At 41.7% G+C, this 22128-nt stretch overlaps 1 protein-coding gene across 1 annotated transcript; it reads right to left on the reverse strand.

Annotated features, from left to right (window-relative positions):
• Nucleotides 1-1521: 1521 nt before the first annotated feature.
• LOC308135318 (polyamine-transporting ATPase 13A3-like) lies at nucleotides 1522-21763 on the reverse strand. Its single transcript, XM_080503231.1, has 34 exons — nucleotides 21571-21763; nucleotides 18641-18758; nucleotides 18230-18299; nucleotides 16605-16778; nucleotides 16336-16506; nucleotides 16104-16174; nucleotides 15850-15933; nucleotides 15427-15496; nucleotides 15199-15333; nucleotides 14948-15020; nucleotides 14710-14841; nucleotides 13095-13262; nucleotides 12822-12979; nucleotides 12556-12744; nucleotides 11486-11547; nucleotides 10939-11089; nucleotides 10685-10807; nucleotides 10561-10578; nucleotides 10254-10404; nucleotides 10007-10127; nucleotides 9472-9596; nucleotides 9216-9379; nucleotides 8446-8544; nucleotides 8228-8307; nucleotides 8079-8121; nucleotides 7542-7651; nucleotides 6998-7094; nucleotides 6327-6399; nucleotides 6028-6205; nucleotides 5089-5270; nucleotides 4103-4191; nucleotides 3902-3982; nucleotides 3606-3704; nucleotides 1522-3104 (listed from the first exon to the last, which is right to left on the reverse strand). Exons 2-34 carry the CDS (start codon nucleotides 18664-18666, stop codon nucleotides 2922-2924), a joined length of 3750 nt encoding a protein of 1249 aa, XP_080359357.1. The 5' UTR covers nucleotides 18667-18758; nucleotides 21571-21763; the 3' UTR covers nucleotides 1522-2921.
• Nucleotides 21764-22128: the final 365 nt, after the last annotated feature.

Raw genomic sequence — 22128 nt, forward strand, 5'->3', positions numbered from 1 at the left:
GGGTTCTGAGTGCGGATCATCTTACTCCCGTGCAGCCCCGCAGCAGCAACCTTTCGTTAGTTTAAAGCGCCGGGTATCACACGGGGCCTCAGGGGACCGTGATAGAGGCAATCTGGAAATGTTGTGTGGCCCCACACTAACAAGTGTCGCAGTGATCCGAACCGGTCCTCCCCCTGTGTGAACGCCATGTGAGAGGCGGCTCCATCCATGCCCCTGCCACCTCTGCACAAGGCCCTCCATTGACTTCTAACCTGATGAGGGTCCACAAGAGACAAAGAGCCATGGGGCGGGGTCCGTCCCTCCGACAAGCCTGTGAACAAACGTTAACACGGCTGCAACTGTCCACCCCCTGAATCACTGAATTTATTGACCAACCACAGAGCCCATTCAGGCCTGGACGGTCTGATAAAGGAAGGGGGGGGGCCAGGATGCCACGAAGGCCCGGAGAAGGAGACCATGCTTAGGGGACAGGAGGGAAGAGAAGGCTTTGTGACCGTCTGGTGGGTCACAGACCTTTTACCAGACGTGGTTGGCTTTGTGTCGTCTGTAAAATGAGGCCGGCCGTAAGTGAGCATCAGGTTGGCCTTGTGTCCCGTATATTTATCAAGACGAGGTCTTTATGAGTGTCCAAAACCTTTTGTAGATACAGAAAGCAGGCGTAGCGGTTTACAACTAACCAAGAAAATGCTCAAATGTGCAAAAAAAGGACAGCTAATGGTGGGAAAAAAAAAAAAAAAAAAGCCTCACAATGTCACTATTCAAAATGTCCTGAGCGGGCCAGCCATGTCAAGCAATGAAACAGTAAACTGGCTGTGTGTATAGGACCAAATCTTGAAAGTACACAACTCAGACAAAAAAACATGCAGATAAAAGAGAGAGGAGAAAACGACTAAAATGCTTGAAATAGCACACGCCTGAGAGCAAGCTTGAGAAAATCTTTTTGAGCGAGTAGCTAGCTGTGAGGAAGAAAGACTGTGTGTTTTAGCTTCTTTATGTCTTTCCACCACTCTCCATCTGTTCCTCTGCCGATACAAAAGGAATACAGCGGAGAGTACACAAAAACCCATATTGCTTTGTGGAGAGGCAACACTATCCACCAAACTGCATCGCAAACACCGGTCGAAAGCAAGACATCCCCGGCTCTGTACACATCGGTGTTTACTAAAAAGATGATCCGTACAAGTCACGGAGACACACATGAATTCATGACGCCTCCTCATCCTCATCATGAATATTCCCAAAAAGGCTCTTCCCTGATCTGTGGGAGATTCTTTTCTCTCTGGTACAAGCAAAGACCCCATTCCCCTCATTCACAGTCCCCCCTAAATCCACCCATTCACTGCCTATGGGCCCTGATCTCCACATGAAATGATACCCCTCTTTCTCCTCCACTCTCGCGCCTTTAAGCACCCATATGCCAGGCAGCGAGGAGGCTGGGAAAGCCCATAATTGATCAGTAAGTCTTGGCTGAAAGAGTGTGACCAGGGTCAGCCCCCCACGAAGCACGCAAGAGTGGCTTAATATACAAATTTATTAGGAAATGTAATGGAACTTTTGCTGAGCAAACAGAAAAAGTATTTTCCACATTTTTTCCCCCCTCCCCCGACATTGAAGCAATAAAAGTTACTAAGATTATTACATTTTCACTTAAGAAATTACAGTAACCGTCATTTATTAGAAATTCAATTTTATAAAATCGACTAGAAAAATATGTCTATGATCTACATACAAAATATAAAAATCTGACATTTTAATCGACTTTTTTCACAGTAAAAAGTGTCAATGATTGACATTGATCGGTTAATTTGTCAGTTTTGCAACGTACCTGATGTGATGTTGAATTATATCATTAATGCCATTTCTAGAGAACACTTGGAATTTGAAAACAGGGCACATATATTTTCGGATGCATTCAGGGGACACTGAACTTAATCATTTTGGTTTCCTCTCACACAAATACAGACGTACTAAAACAATGGGACAGGCTCATTTCTACCTCTGTCTTCCACAGGAAGAAATTGTCTTCAAAGCTACTCCACAAACACAAACAAATGCAGCAGTAAAAATGTTTTGTCAGACCTAACAGTATGAGGTGAGCGCGGTAAATTTGACCACACACATTTCTTTGAATTCATTCCACATATGATATAGTCTCGCTTCAATCAGTAACCTCAAACACTTAAACCACTGGGGAGTCTGATTTGAAGGGAATCATACTGTAGTGCAGTGGTTTTCTTTATTCCCTGTAGGTCACCCAGGCACCTTGAAGAAACACCGTGGACCCCATCTGTGATCTGATTCGCACAAAATATTATAGTGATGCCAAATGCTTGCAGACACATTTTCCAGAAAATGTTTTTATAATGGCTTAGTTTGATGAAGAAGAGGGTCCTGAACCCCACGATGGTGAGTTTGTGTGCATCTTGTATATTCTGTAATACTGGTTGTTTTGTTTTTTTGACACATTATATTCCTAATTTTTCTACTAGTTGTATGTTAAAAAAAAGATAATAAAATGGATTCACCTCAAATCTGTAGATCAATGCGAAGCAACTTATTAGTAAGACACATCTATTCTGGATCAGGATCATGAGGCAGCAAGGCAATGAAATAGAGGTATTCGTAATCATATGCACACGTTCGGTCCTTGGATAACGCTAACTTAACAGGTTAAAAAAACAAAAATAGAATGAAAATGCAAACTTTTTTCTGGTACGTACTACTCCTGCGTGATGCAAGAGTAGTCACAAAATTCAATGTAATTGAAGTGCATTTATTCGTTGTTGTGAAGGGAATCGGTACAGTGGAAAGTCCTCCGCTTTACCGGAGTCCGGGGGGACTTTTAAGCTGTAAATGCGTCCTCTGAACCTCCATCATTTCAGTAATCAACCTGCAATAAACCCTTTGTTCGTGGGGACTTGTCAGAGCGCGTCCGACACGCAGGTCTGTGGTTCAGTGGCGTAGGTGGTGGTGGAGGGTTTGGGGGGCCAGTCGGCGTCTTCCTGCAGCTTCAGAGCCAGCTGCCTGTAGCGCACCCGTGGGGGTCGGTTTCTGCGACAAAACACCCAAGAGAGGCAGGACGCAGCCCAGCGGTCATTGGCCTCCTGGAAACACATCAAGTATGAAAATGAAAGGAAGAAAGAAGTGGTTCGGGAACAACTCTCACTATGAAATTTACTTTTTCAGAATGAGAGTATCTTTGTTTCTTTTTTCTTTTTTTTAATGGAAAGTGAGTAAGACAACTTATTTGGGTTTTTTTTTTTTATTATTTGACAAATGAGAAACCATACTTGAAACTAAATGTAACATATTATTTAAAAGCCACTTATTTAGTCACTTCTATTGTCTTTGCAATACACAGATGTAAAACATGCAGGTATAGTGACGTTTATACAACACTGAGGGATTTGATTGTGTGAGAAAACAGCATGCCCGGAAAAGTCAGTAGAAGTTAGTTCCTTTGTTTTTCACAGCTTATGACACAAGAAACAGATCTGCGGGACACATGCGAAGAAGCTGGAGACTCGGCGTTAAGAGGAAAAAATGCATCAATATCCAGACAGTGAGAGCAGACAAAGCAAAAGCGTAGTCAAAAGCTTCCCAACCTGCAGTGTACCAGCAAAGGGGGACTCAGTGGGGCGAGTTGCCCCTTGAAACCTGCCTCTGAAAACTAGCCTCCACAAGATGTTGTCAAGGATCAAAATCTGTCAGCACATCATGTACATTGAGTTACAGATTGTGGAAAGTTTCACCAAAACATTTTTTGATATTGATTGTCTTCAGTGGGAGCTCGGATTCAATATGGAATTTTTTTTTTCATTTATGCAAATCATTTCACAAATTGAAAAAAAAGAAAAAAAAGAAGAGAGATCAGCAATAGAAAGCATGCAGTGTGCCGTACCTCCAACGTGAGAGACACGGCCGCGTTCCCAATGACAATGATGACCAGCGTAACGCGCCAGTCGTGGGGAACGCACACGATCTGAAGGGAAGAGCCGACAACGCCACACTCAACATCGCATCTGCTTCAACTTGCTTTCGAAATATTCACGTCCAACAGCGACGCTGTAACATGAAGCGCATCTGAACGACGGGAGTTTACCTCCAGGAAGCTGTCGATGGCGGGAACAGGGTAGAGCAGGATGAAGAGGAGGAACGAGTACAGAGCGATGCAGGACACCATGAACGGCCCTCAGGAAGCAAAAAAAAATACACATTTGACCTTTTAAACGTGAAACTTCATTTCGCCTGTGAGAAGATCAGGTGTAAAAGTGCGACAGGAAATTGAGATCAGAAAGTGTAAACAAGAAATATCTACTGCAGGGGTGTCAAACTGATTTCAGTTGAGGGGCCACATCCACCCTAATCTGACCTCTGGAGGGCCGAACAAGTCAAACATAACATGTTAAACTGCAGATATGGACAAATGCAAAGTCTTTCCTTCTTTTGATCCTTTTGTAACTGCAAGAGTTTGCCAGTCTATTCTGAAATTTACATATTAAAGGAAATCAGATATTATTATATTTGCAACAAAAAAAAACAAACCAAACCCCCCCCCCACAATATCTGTATCTGGATATCGTATTTTTATTCATGATTAAAACAATTTGTCATCATCTGGAAATTGTTTTGAGTTTACGTGTCTAAAGTATCATTTCACACAAGTTGGACTCATTGTTTTATTGTGAAAGGTGTGGTGTTATGTGACCTCCACAGATGCATTAATGTCGGGAGTCAAATTCTGACCAAGGGTGGTTTTGAATGTCATTTTTGACAATCTAGTGTTTTTAGATCAGCCTCTGTCAGTTTTCATATTTATACTTTAAAAAAAAAAAAAATGGCGGGCCGGATTAGATCCTCTGGCGGGCCGGTTCTGGCCCCCGGGCCGCATGTTTGACACCCCTGAGCTACTGTATATGCTAATCACTTCTAAAAGAAAAGAGGTGCATGAAAACAATTAGGAAAAGTCTTAAGCCTAAAGTCTATAACAATCACTGGAATTCAGTTTCTACTTTTTTTTGATAAAGTTGTTATTTGCCAAAATGAAGAGTGACTGACAACATGTCAGCGGGACTAAAGACGTCTCACAGTTCTTATAGCTGGGCTGCCTGAAGGGTTTTCCTTTGGAGAAGATGATGGCCACAACCAGATACTGGAAGGACGATACGTAGAAGAGGGTGGTGTTCTCGTAGTTCCTGATGTTCTTGTGGTCGTGGCTGGTTGTTACGTTTGCTGCGTAAGAGCCACTCGACCTGGAAACGTTACAGGCACTGCAGGAAAAGAGAAAAGGACAGTTTTGCTCTAAATTAGCCTTCATAAAGAAAATAGAATGAATACGTCAAATAAATCTGGTAAATGACATGTAAGCATTGCTGATTACATTTTCAAAAAGTCTTCGGAAATGTATTGAAATAACTTATATGAATAACGTAGTTTTTGACAACAATTAAGAATGTTTCAAAACATTTATTTGTGTCTTCTGTCTATAAACTGTAACGGTAAATGTGTTTCATCTATATTCTTGCTGAAATTCGCCATAAAGCCTTACTGTTACTGCTGTATTGGCTTTTGTGTTTCTAGTAGATTTGTGGCTTTTCAACTGGTGAACTGGAGCCTGTTTGTGTTCATTTGTGTTGTTGCGTCTGTGCTCCAGTTCAAAATTGTATGTATTTAAAAATATTTTAAATGTAAACAATCAACTTTACTTTGTTACTTCTCCCCTTTCATCTTCGTCTCTGGAGAGTTGTAACAATTTTTTTTAAACTTCAAAAAGAATTCAGGGTTGTCTGCTATTCATAAGAATATCACAAACACCACTCTGAAAATCATCTCTGCCTATATTATGAGTTATTTCTATATTGCATGTTCCATCTATTTTTATGCGTTATTGTGTGCACTTCTTTTACAGATCCTCACAGGAGCAGCACCCGTGATTTCATTTTATTACCCATATAATGACAAAGTCTTTTCGAACTGATGTGCTGATCAGTTTTGCATGACGATGGTGTGAAATTAGATTCGACTCACTCCGACTGGGGTGTCCATATCTCGTACCAGCCTTGCTGTCGCACCAAGAAGAAGGCCAGGGCCTGGAAGACGAGGCAGGTGAGGATCTGTGTCAGAACTGAGAAGAGCAGAGGCCCCGAGATCAAACTGGACGGTGGGCGACGCAACACCAGCTCCTTCCACGCTGGATTCAGACTCACTGAAAACAGAAAAAAAACAATGATGTTTTTTAATGAGCTGCCCCCCAGTCTTTGTAGATCTGAAATTGGTCATCTCCCGATTCCAAAAACTCCAAACACGCCTTAAAATAGTAGACTCACTTGTAAAGGCGATGATGAGAATGATGGCGATGTCAATGAAGAGAAACTGGAAGTCTCCTAAGTTGCTAAGAATCTAAAAGATCGGAAAAAGTTGGAGCAGAGGATTCACAGATCGACATTATCATGCATCTATAACACCCACTAGATTGGAACAGAAAACTAAAACCATGCAACGTTTAAAATAGGAAACAGATTTACTCTCTATTGGTACTTTGCTTATCTCGCACAACTTCCTTTCTCAATGAGCATCAAAGCAAAGTTCATAAAGGAAAGGCAGAGGCTGTATGAGACAAATGTCTTGAAAACCAAACGGATCTACTGACAACTAATTCCTCATCCCAGCTAATTCGCAGAAGCTAAATTGAGAAGATTTGAGAAATCTGCGACAAGCAAGTAAATTATTTTACACAAGCAAATTTAGGAATGGATTTTAGAAACCTCACTGCAAAATGTGTCCATCCAGTGGGAATGAGCTCAAAAAAATCAAATCCAACACACAATCGGCATTCTTGAACTTGCGAGACTAAGGCAATAACTACGTCAGTATGTGAGGAGTGCATTCTGATTTAATGTGATCTTCCTTTTACTCACTGGCACCCAAAACTCAGCAGGGGACCAAAAGGAGTTAAGAAAAAAAAAAGGAGAAAAAAAAGCAGCAGCTTTGCCTTTACCGAGTAGAGCAGAGTGACGGAGACGTACTGGATGATGCTGTAGAGCGCCATGAACTTAAAGACGCAGAATGACGTGATGAGTGCAGCTCGTCCCTCCCTTTGGAAAGAGAGAGAAGGATTGAAGCTCTCGCTCAAGTTGTGCATCTTCAAATGATCTCATTCCGCCTGCGTACTTTTACTCATTTAGTTATTGTGGGCCTCTGCTTTACTGACATTAAACACAGATATGAAACTGTTCCTTATATCGACATACTGCAGGGAAAATGATCTACATTTTCCGGGAGAAACAGAAGAACCGTCAAAGTCATACTGCGAGGGCGAGTTTGTGAATCTGTGAATGCAAAATGGGATTAATCTTCAGTCATAATTTAATCTAAGGAAAACATTCGAGGTTTAACATTATTTATAAGTTATTATTCTATTATTTTAGTGCGCCGACAGAACTGAGATCAAAATTGTTCCGTATGTGGCCCCTGGACTAAAATGAGTTGGGGGTTTTTTTTGTAAGCGCCCGACTTGAAAGAGGATCGGGTGTCTTTTCTACCTGATGAGGTTGGGGACACACGAGATGTTTGAGGTTGTGGAGGTGAAGGGTGAGGCGACCGAGGCCTCCAGCTCAGACAGAGAAATCCCACTGTGAGCTCGCTTCAGAGCCTGAAAGAGGAGAAAAGGAGCACCTCTGCCTCAGTGATCTATTTCTAGACGAAACAGATGTATTGTTAAATCTATAGAGGTTGACTTTTAAAACTTACACATGCAAAACAAGATGCATTTGAGCTTTTACTCACAAGTCAGGGCTTTAACAAGTATAAAAACATGTTTCTTTCCAAATGACAGGATCATTTTGCTCTGCTTGTTTACCTCCTCAAGTGTTTGACCGTTTAAGTGCTTGAGTCCTTTTCACTACCACTGCTGGCACTTTAAAGCCACTTTTAAGGTTATTTGCATTAAGAAAAACAAATACAGGAACACTTTTTAGTGACCACAGAGGCCAGTGTTTACAAATGACTGAAACTGACAATCTGAAACCTGACAAAAGCATGACATATGAGGGGTTAGGATATGTGCAACACATACTTACTCCACAGTCATTAGCACCATCACCACACATCCCAACAGTGTAACTGGAGGGTAAGAAAAACATGTGAGTCTTTTATGTGCATGGATGTCGCCGATAATGACGCTATAATTGAACTGCAACAGATGGAGAAAATAAAAAGGGAGACTGACTCGATGCTCTGCAGGACTTCCACCAGCTGAGTCTTCTGGTCAGGAGCCATGCGAGCAAACACGGAGGCTGTAAGCGCGAGCTGTGGCGCCCCCATGCGGGTGGGGCAAGGAATTGCAGCAGTGGAACACAAAGCCATCAGTTGCAGAAGCTTGTTAATTAAGCCAAATCAACTGGCGGATGTGAGGTCTAACAAAACGTTGAAGGTGTTGGCCTGTACCTTTTGGATCAGGAGAGGAAAGTGCTCGGCGATAACCGCAAAGGCTTTACCATTCACAGCAAAGTGATATAGCCCGTCCTCCACGTTTATCTCCACAGCCTGCGAGAAAAGAAATGCGCGGTAACAAAATAACTATTATACGTGACTTACGTAACGGCATTGATTCGCCTTACTGATTCACGCATTAAACAAACTGCTGTTGTCTCTATGAAGATGAGGCACAAACATCTTCAGATGTGCTTGAACAGGCACACGTCATTAAACTAAGCTGAGTCGTCTGACAGTATTTGGGAGCATCATTCCGACATGTCATTTTCTGGAGCTTCACTAAATCCCACTCTGAGGTTCCCATATGATAATGGCTCAGTTTACGCTTCCTAAGGTCAAGAAATGCAGATGACTATGCTGAGGTGTCAAAATTAAAAGCAAAAAGTAAAAGATTACCAAAATATGCAAGTAAAAGTAATCATTTAGATTCACAGGAGACTCAAACTGAAGTAAGATGCAGCAGTGAAAGGTGGGTATTATCCAGTAACAATACTATGTATTAGTATTAAATAAGAGTGTTAATAGTAGTAATAAACCAGGAGTGCCAACCACTACATATTGTAATTGGACGAATTTCCCTTTAGAAAGTGTAACTGTTGCATAATAAGACACCGATTTGACTGGTATGGCTCAGTCAGAATCACAGTGATCTGAACAGAAACTTGTTGACAGCTCTGTGTTACGGGTTACAACTACGACACCTTGACTCTTTCCTCTGTTACCTGATCATCTTGGCCCGGCTGTGCAGCATTTTCAGTGTAATGCCAGGTGATACTTGCAGGCTGGGAGTCTTTGGGAGGCACGGCGTCGGCTATAATGACCTTCTCATGCGGACGGATCATCCCGCAGTCACGAGCCACCGATATCGCCGTCAGCATGTTGTCGCCTTGCCAATTACACAATTGTGGTAACCAGAAGAGTGTACAGAGAAGGATAACGTTCTGCACGTCAGTAAAGACAGTCACTGAGCCGGGTTACCTGTAACCATCAACGTGCGGATGTTCGCTCGCCGTAATTCACATAAAACGCCGGCAGTCTCCTCTTTTATCTTGTTTTGCATGATGACCAATCCAAGAAACTCCATGTTGGTTTCTATCAGCTCCCTAAAGGACGGAAAACACACATTTCTCAGTATTTGTCTTAAATGCTGAAAAAAAACAAAAACGCAGGCTTCTGACCATCACTGAACAATTATGATACAATAATTCAAACATTTTCTGTCACACGGTCATTCTGCCTCCTCTACATCTGCTATAGTCAACGACTTCTTAAATTGATCAGAATGACAACAAATCCATAAACAAACAAGAAGATGTGGTTTTAAAAAAACTTGTAATTAGGACAAGACGACCAAATTACTCGTCAATGTTGGGTTCTTACTCGCAATCACACAGATTAAACCTTCTTCCATTACAGGAAAACAATGAGAGACATCAGAAAACTCTTGATTTTAAGCTATTTGTTTTTAAGTGATATACATCTTGTGTGGTCTTATCTGTGGGCCCAGACCAACCTGCTGAGGTTTTGCACTTTGTGCCAGGAGAGCTTGGACTCCAGCTGCCGGTGTGCCAGAGCAATGACCCTGAAGCCCTGCCTGGTGTACGTCTCCAGTGTCTCTGTGAAACTCTGCGGCACTGCAGAGGGGGACAGAGGCTTCTCAATCTGGCCTTTTTACATCAACTCAAGATTTTAAGGATAAGAAAAAAAAAATTACAAAATGTCCTCCCAAAACCTTGAAAGTGTAGGAAAAAGTGTCCCACCTGTTTGCTGCTTGCAGAGACTGGCCACAACCTCTGGTGCCCCCTTCAAGAAGGCATCCATGTGTTTCTTGCCCAACCTCCGGACCACCACACTCATCCTCTGCAGCGCCGACGAGAAGGGAAACTGTCGCACGATGCCGATCTCACACGACTGATGCAAACATATTTCAAATAAACGATGAGAGAGTTTAGCAGCCGCTTCCAGTCTTTAAACCCAGCTAATCAAACTGTACTTGTATAATCGCTGCATTTCAAATGTACGCCTGTAACATTAGAAATCACGTTTTAATACAAAAGAACAACTTACTGATACTTCAGAGAGCTCCTGCAACGGAAACAATTGTATGAGATCATAGTTCTGAGACACGGAAAGCCAAATGCGCAAAGACTATATCGCAATCAGAAGCTGATGGTGTGGCAGGTCACAGTACCACATTTTGAGGTAGCGCGTTGTCTTGCGTTGATTGAGGTATGCCGTGCTTTGGAGGCCGTACAACTGTGGGCATTATGGGGTTGTGGAGTGCAGTTTCTTCCTCTGTGGGCTCCTCTAAGCTCTAAACAATAACAACATAGAACAGCTCGTAAATATTTCTTTGAGTCGTCCGGTAGCTTTCCAGTTCCACGAAAAGTACACCTCTGGTGAAGTATCTGTGTCACCAACATGATGCTGGAGATCTTTGCCTACCCAGCCTGTAGCGCTGAACATCTTGAGGTCCAGAGGGTCTCCAGCGATCTCTCCTTCTATCTTGGTCAACGAGTGGCAGGTTGCCATGCAGGCCACAAACGTTGTGCTCACCAAACTATGTTTAGCTGCCTCAGACTCGGGTGGAGAAAAGCTGCAATAGAAAAGGAAGATCAGCCTCAAACACTTGACATTTTGACACTAAAAACATTTCAACGATGAAGCATGAGGTGTTTTTTATATTGTATCTTGCGACACTTTTCAAAGAAAACACTCGGGGTTACATAGGATAACTCTATACGTTATATCGTACATACTTCTCTCATCTCTTTACACTGGAACATCTTACATAATCTATAACTTCCAAGTAAAGAAACCATCTGGAATACAAATAAATAGGAAAGCTAAAAAATATATATATTCCTCGAGTATTAGAAATGAAAAGAAAAAACTACTGCCTCCAGATCTTTTGGTGTCGTTTGTGGTCGGTGTCAGGAAACTGATCTTGTGAAGTTTCTAAATGATCAAGAAAAAATTTGCGACCTCCCACCTGCCATCTTCAGCCCTTTGGATCCCCCAGAGGTCCATACCGTCCTCGGTGAGAGTCCCAGTCTGAAGGACAGAAACGCCCAAGTAATGGCAGTGAACATCCCAGCGAGCACAAGGCCAAATCAAGAAATATGAACGGTCAGTCTCCAGTCATTAGTGTGGTAACCTCTTGAGAACTTCACTTTTAAACTTGTGAGATCATCAACATCAACTTGATAAACATGTAGCATCACAAATCGTGCAACAAGCAGCTTCGCTGAATGTTTTAGGACTACCTAAAGCACATCTCTGTTTCCACTGTCAACGGTATAATATCTTCTCCAAGTGAATTAGTACGATCGTATCAACACATGGAGAAGTTTAACCATAACCTGCACTGTAACTAGAAGCAAGACACGCCATTGGAATATAAATAATAATATGTTAAAGTCCATATTTCTGGTCATCTCTGACATAGAGGGACTTGTTAGATGAAAAATAATAATATTTTTTTTTTCACATCAATAAACAGTCAATGAATAAAATGATTTAAAACCTCTAATACAGAAAATTGAAAGAAATTGTCTATTATTTTTATAGCCATGTATGGATAATGGATAATGATGATGTGAGACAATTTAAAGTATTTTTTTTTTTTAGATATTCAAGATATCAAATCCATATTTTCATAAAGTCTCCCACCCATCAAATATTTGTTATCATGAATATAATTCATTTTAGTGTTTTATTAATTCAATGACAAAATCTAAAAGAATCAAACTGGTAAATAACAGTTTAATCATCAATATATTTGTATATATTACAGATTGACTGTTTCAATTTTATTAAATGTAACGTTTATAGCTTGAAGTTTACATTTTTTCCACGATCACTAAAGAGTATGGTTCCTTTTCTCAGTGCTGTATTGGTCAAGTAAGTAAACGTAGATTAGGAATTTCAGAATGTGTGAAAGGAAAGACTGTCTTACAAAAAAAAACTTTGTAGAAAAGATTATAGAAACAAGATTAAATACATGCATCTTACATGAAGTGTGACATTTACCAGACGTGTGACATAACACACTTGGCTCACCTTGTCAAAACAAACTAGGTTAAGTTGGCCACACATGTTGATCCTCTGAGGGCTGATGCAAAAGATGCCGACATTCTTCAGACGCCGCTGTGCGTAAACGATCCCGGCTGTCATAGCTGCCGGTAAGGCGGGGGGGATGGTGATTGTGATGATGTCCAGGGATTCAATAACGATGGTTTTAGCCGGAACCTGGACGAGTTGAAGAAACAACCGTCAGCTGGTGACATTCAACCATTTTTCCACCTGCCCTTCATGAGCGGCGTCACCTTGTTCATGACGCTGAGGACGATGGTGTAGATGAAGCCAATCATCGCCACGCCAACCAGACACAACAGGAACAGGTAGGCGTCGCGGTACAGTTTGAAGTCGGTGGGTTTCGGGTAAAGTATGGAGCGCACCAGTTGGCCCTTCTCCGTGCAAAATCCTGTGAGACGTGAAAAGTGAGTTCTAGCGAAGTGCAGGAACTGCGTCAGTCCGTATTGTACCGTTAAAACTGAATCCTCATATCAGCCACTAGATGGTCCTCATTCCCCTCTTACCTGTTCGAACCACAACGGCCTTCACCATTTCCCCGGCGTAGAAGCGGGTCTGGATGACGTTGGTCCCGCAGAACAGAGTGTGTTTCTTGTGCTCCTCCATGTTATATTCCACAGCTGCATCCTCGCCAACACAGGGCAGGCTGATTTTGGTCACTGGCACACTCTCGCCTGGAAACGAAAGAGGATGAACAAACCTTCATTACAAATCTGAACATTTTGAAATATTAAACTCTGTGTAGCAGGAAATGTGCAGCCTGTCTGGTAGTTACCAAATTATTGGAGTGGATTTATGAGTGGGTTCCTGTGAAATCTACAATAGATTTAAATGTATTCCTTTGATGTACCGTGCTCTTAACAACTCCGGCCGATCATATCTCAGAAAGCCGTTAAAATATATTCTATTGGATGAACTGTGACATCAAGGATGGCTCAGGTCACACGAACCCATTATCTGAGTTAAGCTGCTATTTGTTTAGCATGCTTGGAGACTATCTTCCTTGCATTTACTGACATCTCGACTCTTCCCTTACTCTAAGTCATTGCTCGGAGTCTGGATCTAATAAGACTTCTTCCTGATAAAAGAGAGTTTTTTTCTTCCAGTGTTGCCTATAATTACTAATGTGAGATTGTTGGGTTGTTTTCTATAATCTGCCAATAGCTACTTTTGTTTCAATTAACACTATAAAACCTAAGTAGCATTTTATTGAATACATCTTAATAACCATACTTAATCACAGAGAAATTCTGATTTATTTTTCCATCTGTTTATGTAGAATAATATAAACATGTCGAGAGTTATGCAGCCTAATCAGCAGAGTGGAATGTTAGGACTGTAGATGAATTATTACTACTCTCAATGTGTGGTATTTGAAAACATTAAGAGGGTTTTGGGCAAATTATGTTGCCTTGTTATTCAAGGACAACGTCAACTTGTCTCTATTGCCCTTAAAAGCTGGACGTGATGTGATTTTGCCCTTTTCCCACAAATATCAGTGAATCACAAGTGCCCTTCATCAGTCACGGGTCTTAAAAGCCATAAGAAAGAAAAAAGGGGAAAAAAAACTGACTGTTCACTTTATATCTCTTCATCAGTGCCAAATGGTTGTCAAAGAATTATCATCCAAGTATTTCTACATCAAATTCTCTCACTCTTCTTCCTGTAAAACTGTCAAATTTTTGACGACTCATGGTGCACTTTAGAGCCATTAATTCTGCGTCCAGGTAAAATGTAGAGAAAATGAGCTTCTCAGGGTGACTCCTTTTAACCAACAGTGGTGGAGGCAGTATTGTATATAACAGCATGATTGGCTGCTGAAAATGTCAACCCAGTTTTCAAATCTTTCTATTTTCAGCTAAATATAGAGCATTTAACATCGCTTTTAACATCTTTTCATGCGTTTGCAAATAACGGCCTCAGATGAAAGGCCATTAAAGGCACCAGTTTCTTAATGAGGAAACAAACAAGCATAACTCCAAGGATCACTGTGGTGAAAGTCAAGCTGAAACCTCAAAAACAGATTCCTTTTCTCTGAATAAAGGTCTAAAAAAAGTTCGGGTTAGGACCTTTCTTTTTCGCTGTGGAGGAGCTGTGTGGAAGTGGGAAACATGGTCTCACCTGTCAGCATGCTCTCGTTTACAATGCAGGTCCCCTGGACAAGTATGGCGTCGCAGGGCATAATCATCCCATTGGCCGGGATGGTGATGACATCACCGGGCACAAGCTCTGTCGACATGGCCTCTTGAACATCTGAGATCAAAAAAAGAGTCAACTCCATGACGCACCACACCACACGCCAACACGGCTTGCGGTGATGTGATCACTGCAGCTCTGGATTACAGTCAGAAACTGTTACCTGTGCTTCCTCTGCACACTGTGACACGGACCACGCTGTGAGCTGCCACCATGTCATGGAGCATGACATATTGCTGAAGCAAAAAGCAGAGCCATGTTTCTGGAAGCACACCACTAAATGCCAACGAGGCACTCAAAGGCACTCTGGTGCACCAATGACACACTAAAATAAATTATATCCTCAGAAAATGGACGAAGACCACCTCCCTTAACACGTTTTTTTTTTTTTCCTGAAGCTCCAATATGACTCACCTTCTTAATGGTGTATAATGAGGTAGCAATCGAAATGACTGACATGAAAACTATGGCACTGGCGTAGTAGTAGTAGTCCTCAGCAGACCACAGGATGACACTGAAGAGCTGGAAGATGTAAAAAGGGTTCAAGACCTGCCAAAGAGAGAAAAGAAGAGACAGAGAGCGTGAGGAAGAGCGTTATTGATTTTAACCGTGCCAAGATAAGAGAGGGAGCTCGTCACTCACTTCCTTTATGAGCAGCTTGAACGTAGATGGCACTCGTACCTCGATCTCGTTCTCCCCAAAAAACATCCTCCTGAACCAAAAAAAACCAAACAAAATCAGACACAATTAAGCATGTCTAATAGGGTGCAATGTGTGGACAAAACCTCCAAGAGTGTTCCCTCGCACTCCTGGTGATTTAATTTGGCCTTACCTCATAGTGATTAAAGCTACTTCACCAGCAGACCAATTAAAAACTAATAAATTCAATGTATGGCGTCACATGGCTGTGTAGTGGTTTTTATTCCATACTGTGAGTAATTCCAAGACTATGTGTATCAATGAAGTGATGAAATCATCATTTTAACTGGCTACTTTTTGTCATTCTCATCTGACTTTCTCTCTTTTTTTCTTTTTTTTTGAAGCAACCCAGCCTTCAGCATGTACCTGAAGTCCTGCAGAGCTTTTGAAAGCCCAGAGCTGTGGTCAGAATGCACACTTGCACAGCTCATATTCAAATCCTCCAGGCCTCTGAAAAAAGCAGCAGTCAATCATTTACCCTGCAGGTGAGCACCGCAGCACACACACACACACACAAAGTATAAGATTCATACTGTGCAGACTAGTCTATGGTTTATATTTGGAGTGCATACATGTCTCTAAACTACTGAAAGCACATTGATTTTTCAGCAAACTCTTACTTATACAATTCAAAGTTCTGTATCACATCATTCCAGTAGTATTTAGTGCTGTGGTGGGTGAAGTAGTGGATCTAAGAGGGGGAGAGGAGATGGAGACATGCTTCAAAATCAGCCCACAACTGAGCTACACTCATTCCTCAACTTCACTTCATGTATGAGATAAAAGTGATTTTCGATATTTAGACGTTGAAAATGTAAAGAAAGAGGTCCATGCAATTTGTCACGAAGGTACCTGAACATGCTGCCTGTGAGGAAATTTTTCCTCATGTGCAGCACTGAGGCCGAGGTCCCCGTCTCCATTTGACAGCTGACTTTTGGATAGAAGATCCAGATCATCGAAGGGTTTCTTCCCTGGAGCCAACATGACATGTGCTTTGGCTCGAAACCACTGCTTGAATTCATCCTGTCACGAAAAAACAGAATACAGAACCGAGTCAAGAACCGAGTCAAGAACCAGTCAAGTGCGTGACGAATGAACTGCCCGGTCTGACGTCCTCCTACCGTGGACCTGAGCAGCAGCGTCTGCGCCTCCCTCAGAGAGGTGAGTGTGCAGGTCCCCTTGACCCCCCACTCGGGCAGCCAGTAGAGCAGCAGCAGCAGGAGACCGCCGGAGCAGACCGCCCCGACACCCACCAGGATCCTCTTCCACAGACAGGGCCGGTACCCCCACACCTCCTGCACACACAGCGGCGGACGACACACGACATATTAGTGCGGCCCACATGTCTTGAACCTCTTTCATTTTTTCGTCTTTGCAAACAATTCCTGTGTTTCCACAACAGGAGGAACGCTCCAGACATGTTGCCCTTTTCTTGGGATGTGGTTCATTGCGCTCTACTTCACTTCTTCACGTTCAACCTTTCAGCCCTTCGGTTAAAAATGAGCCGAGCGAAGGAAAGAACAGTGGACCGCCGGTGCCAAGTTCTTAACGAGAAGTGGACAGCAAAAGATGTTTTCACTGAAGTCCAATCAAGAGCCGTGTGCCTGTAATACCCAGGAACTGATCGACCTGCAACCTGACGCCGTCTTAAAAGGAGACGCTCAAGCTCACTTCAACTGAATGACTTTAATGCTTCACTTAACGAAGTCATGTTTCCGAACCTCCAGAGTACGACGCAGAAGATGCTGCTGTTTGCTGTTTGGCTCCATCGACATCAACATCTGCATCAACAAAGCCTGTCACGGACCAACGCCTCAGATCTGTTCTGAGAACAGCCAAAAAGAACTGTTCCCATTGAAATTGAAAATAAGTTCCTCTACCGTGTTGTGAGAGAAAAAAAAAAAAAGGCATTCTGGAAAAGAAAAAGTACAACAACCCTAAAATATAGTCTAAAACCATCAAAAAGCCTGCCCATTCCTGCATTATCAAATTATATGACGCACTTTAACATCTTCAATCTTGGTCGCTGTGGTGTTGTTGTGCATCGTTTTCTTATGAATTTTGTTTTCTTTAAGCATTTTGCACCTCAGTCTCATACAGCAATTGTTATTGCTGTACTATAACGTATTGCTCGTATTGGCCTGACAATAGACTGAAGATGGGCATTAGCTGTAGCTACAATCGTGAATGTCTACATGTGTATGGACATTAATATGCACTGTTACTGTCATAAATACTTTGTTTTTTTTAAGTTTAGTTTATTTCAGTTGCATTTCTACAAAGCAGCAAACAAGAACATCATTACAACCTGAATCCTTTATGTGATTTGTTGGACCATATTTTAAGCAGCGTTTCAATGTGTTTTGACTGTTTTCTGTTTACACCAGTGGTGAAGCAGCTTTTAGGCGTTAGGTGGGGGCCGGTCCAGCGTCTAACTGGATTGTACATTTTAGACTATTGTTTTGATTGGCTTTTGAAAATGGATTTGAACCCGACACCAAAAGTGCTCATTTCTCATGCTGAAATACGAGACAAGTTTTCCACACTCATGCATATACATAAGCATGACTCAGCCCATTTATAATGAACGAGCTGCACATTTAATGTTATTATTCATCCTGGAAAACAGCCAATCACAAATGGGCTGTTGCTCATTTAACTGGCGAAGCAAAATCTTTGAGCGCACAATGATAAAATGTTCGTCGCCACATCAGGAAACGGAGAAAGACGAACAAGTGAAATTTACCATCTCGTCCTCCAGGCCCTCGTTGATGATCTTCACCTCTGCCATGTTCATTCTGTCTGAAATGCAACAACTGCGAAGAAATAAAAGACAACATTTTATTCACGAAACACCAAATTTAAGTCTTGTTTGCCATTTTCTTTTTCTTTTTTTTATTTAAATTGGGACTTGCCAATCTGTCAGGACAGTAAACATGATGCAAATTCAATCTCAGTCAAGAACATAAACACTGTTTTCAGACCTCTTCAATACCAGGCCCAAACTGAATCGCTCATTTACTGTATTTTCCTCAATAGAAAGAGCTTTAAATATATTCGTATCGCTTTATATTTAATGCCCTGCCGCTCCGTCAATAATTATCTGTTTTTGAGCGCCAATATCTTTGTTTCTGGTGATAATTGAGAATGCATTTACCTTGAGTTCAACAGTATTTCCACCATTGAAGAGGAATCGAGCTCAAGCTTCAGACAGACGCAGTATCCATCAGATGAGATGTGATCCCTTCGTCCTCTGATCGCGAGAGAAAACTAAACTGTGTGACCAACAGGCAGGGTTGAGTTTTTATTAAATGCGACCATATAGAGTGAAGCAGCTATTAAGGTCCTGACAGGTTGCAAATACAAGGAAGCCTGAACCTCAAAACACAATAAACTGCACAATCCCAGCATGTGTTGACAGAGCTTATTTAAAACCAACAGGATCACTGCTTCAAACTAAAATTGACAATGGCTTTTAATTGTTAAGCAATCATTCCGCACAAATATGTCACAATACATGGAAACCTTTGCCCCGGCACACATGTTAAATAAATAGTCGCACTTCCTGCAGTAATGCCAGACTATCTGTCATGACCTCTCAATAAACAGGACTGTAAACACAGTCTCAACCAGTTCTCAGATAAGACGTGTTGTTTTCCAACTTTGCAATCGAACTTTATAGTTCATTCATTCAAATCAACACCAACACACACACACACAAAAAATATATGAATTTAAAGTAAATAAAAATAAAAAATATAGATGTGAGGATTTAGAATGGGAAGTGTGAAAAAAGAGAGGACATAGACAAAGACCTGGACTTCTGGAATAAATGTTCTTTGGACAGACGAGTCTAAAATTGAATTTTGGGGTAAACCAAACGCAGTATTCCAGCAAAAGAACCTCATACCAACTGTGAAGCACGGAGGTGGAAACATTATGGTTTGGGTATGTTTTGCAGCTACAGGACCTGGGTGACTATATTGCCAGAATTTTTCAGTGTTGTTAAAAATGACATCAAATATTAATACGTCCAAATATGTTTTTGTTTTTTTTAAAGTACACAGACTTTTATAAGGTGTCCTAATTTTTTCACATGACTGTAATTGCAGGAGTATTTCATGGCCAGCACAAACATCTGTGAAATATCTGGGTTTACAAAAAAGCACATATAATAGGTTTACGGTTTTAACACAATTTCCACACAGGCTGAGATTTTTTTTTTTTTTAGGTGTGGTTTTATGTTTTGGGCTGAAAACTGTGAGTTTTTTTGCCAACACTGGTGCCGACCTGCATGCCATTCGTATTTACGTCTGTCAACTGCGCATGTGAAATGTGATGTAATGTGAATGATCATGCAAAGAAATTGGATAAAAGCAAAATAAAAATTGGAATGAACTATCAAGACCTGCAGTGTGAACGTAGCCTAAGAACCAAATTCCCAATGAGAACTGTGGACTCCCTTAAAATCATATTTAATCACAATGAGCATCTCAATTGGTCTGCACAACAAAGGTTAGCGGCCCGTGGAGGGAGACGATACACTAAAGAAGCAAAGAGAAAGTGAAATCAGAGAAATGTGAAACTCTGTGGAAAGTGAAGAAGTGGTCAAATCGATCCAGATTTCATCCGGTCTGCACAGAAAGGAATTAAAACCAGCTGATCAACCAACACTGCTGCACATGGTTGCATAAGAATCCTGGTTTAAGGTAGTGCCCAGACTCCTTTTCTACGAAGCTAATTTCTTTCACGCAAACTCTTTAAATAAATCAATTTGTGGAAGGTCACCACACAACTGGACTATCCCAGGTTAAAGTCCAGTCTGTGTGGAGTTTGCATGTTCTCCATCTGCATGGCCCTGTCGCCTCACAAGGTTGAAGAAAAAGAAAAAAACTTTAAGGTGAATCACATTAAATTGCCCATATCTGCAAACATGAGAGTGTGTGACTTCCCCACACCGGACCAAAACTCAATTAAAATGTGCTTCCACTTGCAACTTCTACTTAATATTGTTTATGACCGAGAACCTCTGGTCACCAGTCGTTACACCTGCAGACCACCTGTAATCACAGTATATTCCTCACAAAGAGAACTATGTTATCGTCTCACTTCAGCATCCACTGGACTCACGTCATACATGTCAACAGTATATCGTTCAAATTATTTCCACACCCTAGTGCATTCTGTATTTTTACAGGCTACATTTACAACAATTACCGTCTGCCTTGTTGCAGTTAATCTTCATACAATACCGGTATAAACTTCTTTATCTTATCTTATAATTGAACCACATTGATTCCAGGATTTCCCAAATTGGGCTCAATAAAAGACATGATACTTTACTAAAAGAAAAAACTTTCAATTATATAACTAAAACCATGAGCTTTATGAGCTCAAGCATTCACATACAAACAACTCCCAAATGAGTCATATTGACTTTGCAGTTTCATGGGCACTGATAAGATACGAGATTAACAAATTCCAGTTCACATCTCATATTAATCAAGATGCAAAACAATAAAGCAACTTCAGTGTCATTGCTCCAGGGGGCAACAAGCTTGAAGTGTGAAAAACGAGGAATCTTTACTTTTCTTTCAGAGTGACACTCAAAAACAGAATAATCTTAGAATGTGGCCAAGACGCAGCTATAATTCATATCAACAAGATCACTGATTCATATTTCGAATAGCTGCTTTAAATGAAATAAAAGCAGCTATTCGAAAAGCAGCTATTTGTTTTTAATTAAAAAACAAAACAAAAACAATGCTGCCTGGAGAAGTGGACTTGACAGGTTGCGCTTCAACGTTACAATCTTTTAAAACTCAACCTGCACCAGAATCGACAGTACAATCACAAAGTACACTGGATAACAGTAATAAAGTGGTATTCGCTATTGTTGGAGCTTCGATGCCGAGAGGAAAGTACACAGCTCACTCGATTCGCGTTTGCAGTCGCACTTTGTAACTTTTGACCAAGTAAACAAAAAAAGTTATTCAGCAGTTCCACAAGTTGCGCTGCGACTCTCGAGAAACGCGTCAGACGCGGCCAGTAAACACACGCACACATGTCGACAACCGTGGGACTCACCGACGTCTCCTCTCCGGACTGTGATCAACGTGTCAGTCGTCGCATGTTCTGGCGTGAAGGCTGGAACGTCGATGCCCTCTGCAGCCTGTGCGCGCGGACGACGACCCTGCAGCAGCTTGCGACCGGTGGCGCGAGGAGCGAGGAGCGAGTCGCGCGGCGCGCAGTGGTCAGGACACTGAGACCGGACTGTGCCCGAGTTCAGACCCAGCCCGGATCGGCCCATTCACGAGGAAGTGGAGAAAACAGGATGTGAGGTCATCGCTGGACATCGTGTTTGGGCCCCAAATGTCTGCGAGTTACAACACGTCTGAGCCCACGAGCAATGTGCGCGAGCTCCACGTGACTGCTGCCTCTGCAGCACCATCATGCAATTCACTCAAAGATATTAATAAATAGTTGTTTTGTTTTTTTTTAAAGAAAACTATAGAAGTCGCTCAATTCTATAAAGGCTGCAAAACAACTGTTGTGGATTCTTCTGGACAGAAGGCCTTCTGGGTACATTACAGTGGAGAGGATGTACGACTATATGTGATGATATACTGTACACACACACACACA

This window comes from Blennius ocellaris, assembly GCF_963422515.1.
Source record: "Blennius ocellaris genome assembly, chromosome: 10".
Lineage (NCBI taxonomy): Eukaryota > Metazoa > Chordata > Actinopteri > Blenniiformes > Blenniidae > Blennius > Blennius ocellaris.

Coding starts and splice junctions, on each gene's coding strand:
- LOC308135318 (XM_080503231.1), bottom strand. CDS start 18,666: ATGGTGGAAATACTGTTGAACTCAAG. Junction 11,548..12,555: donor ACCTAGTTTGTTTTGACAAG/GTGAGCCAAGTG, acceptor TCTGTCCTTCAG/ACTGGGACTCTCACCGAGGA. Junction 10,128..10,253: donor TCTCTGCAAGCAGCAAACAG/GTGGGACACTTT, acceptor CCCCCTCTGCAG/TGCCGCAGAGTTTCACAGAG.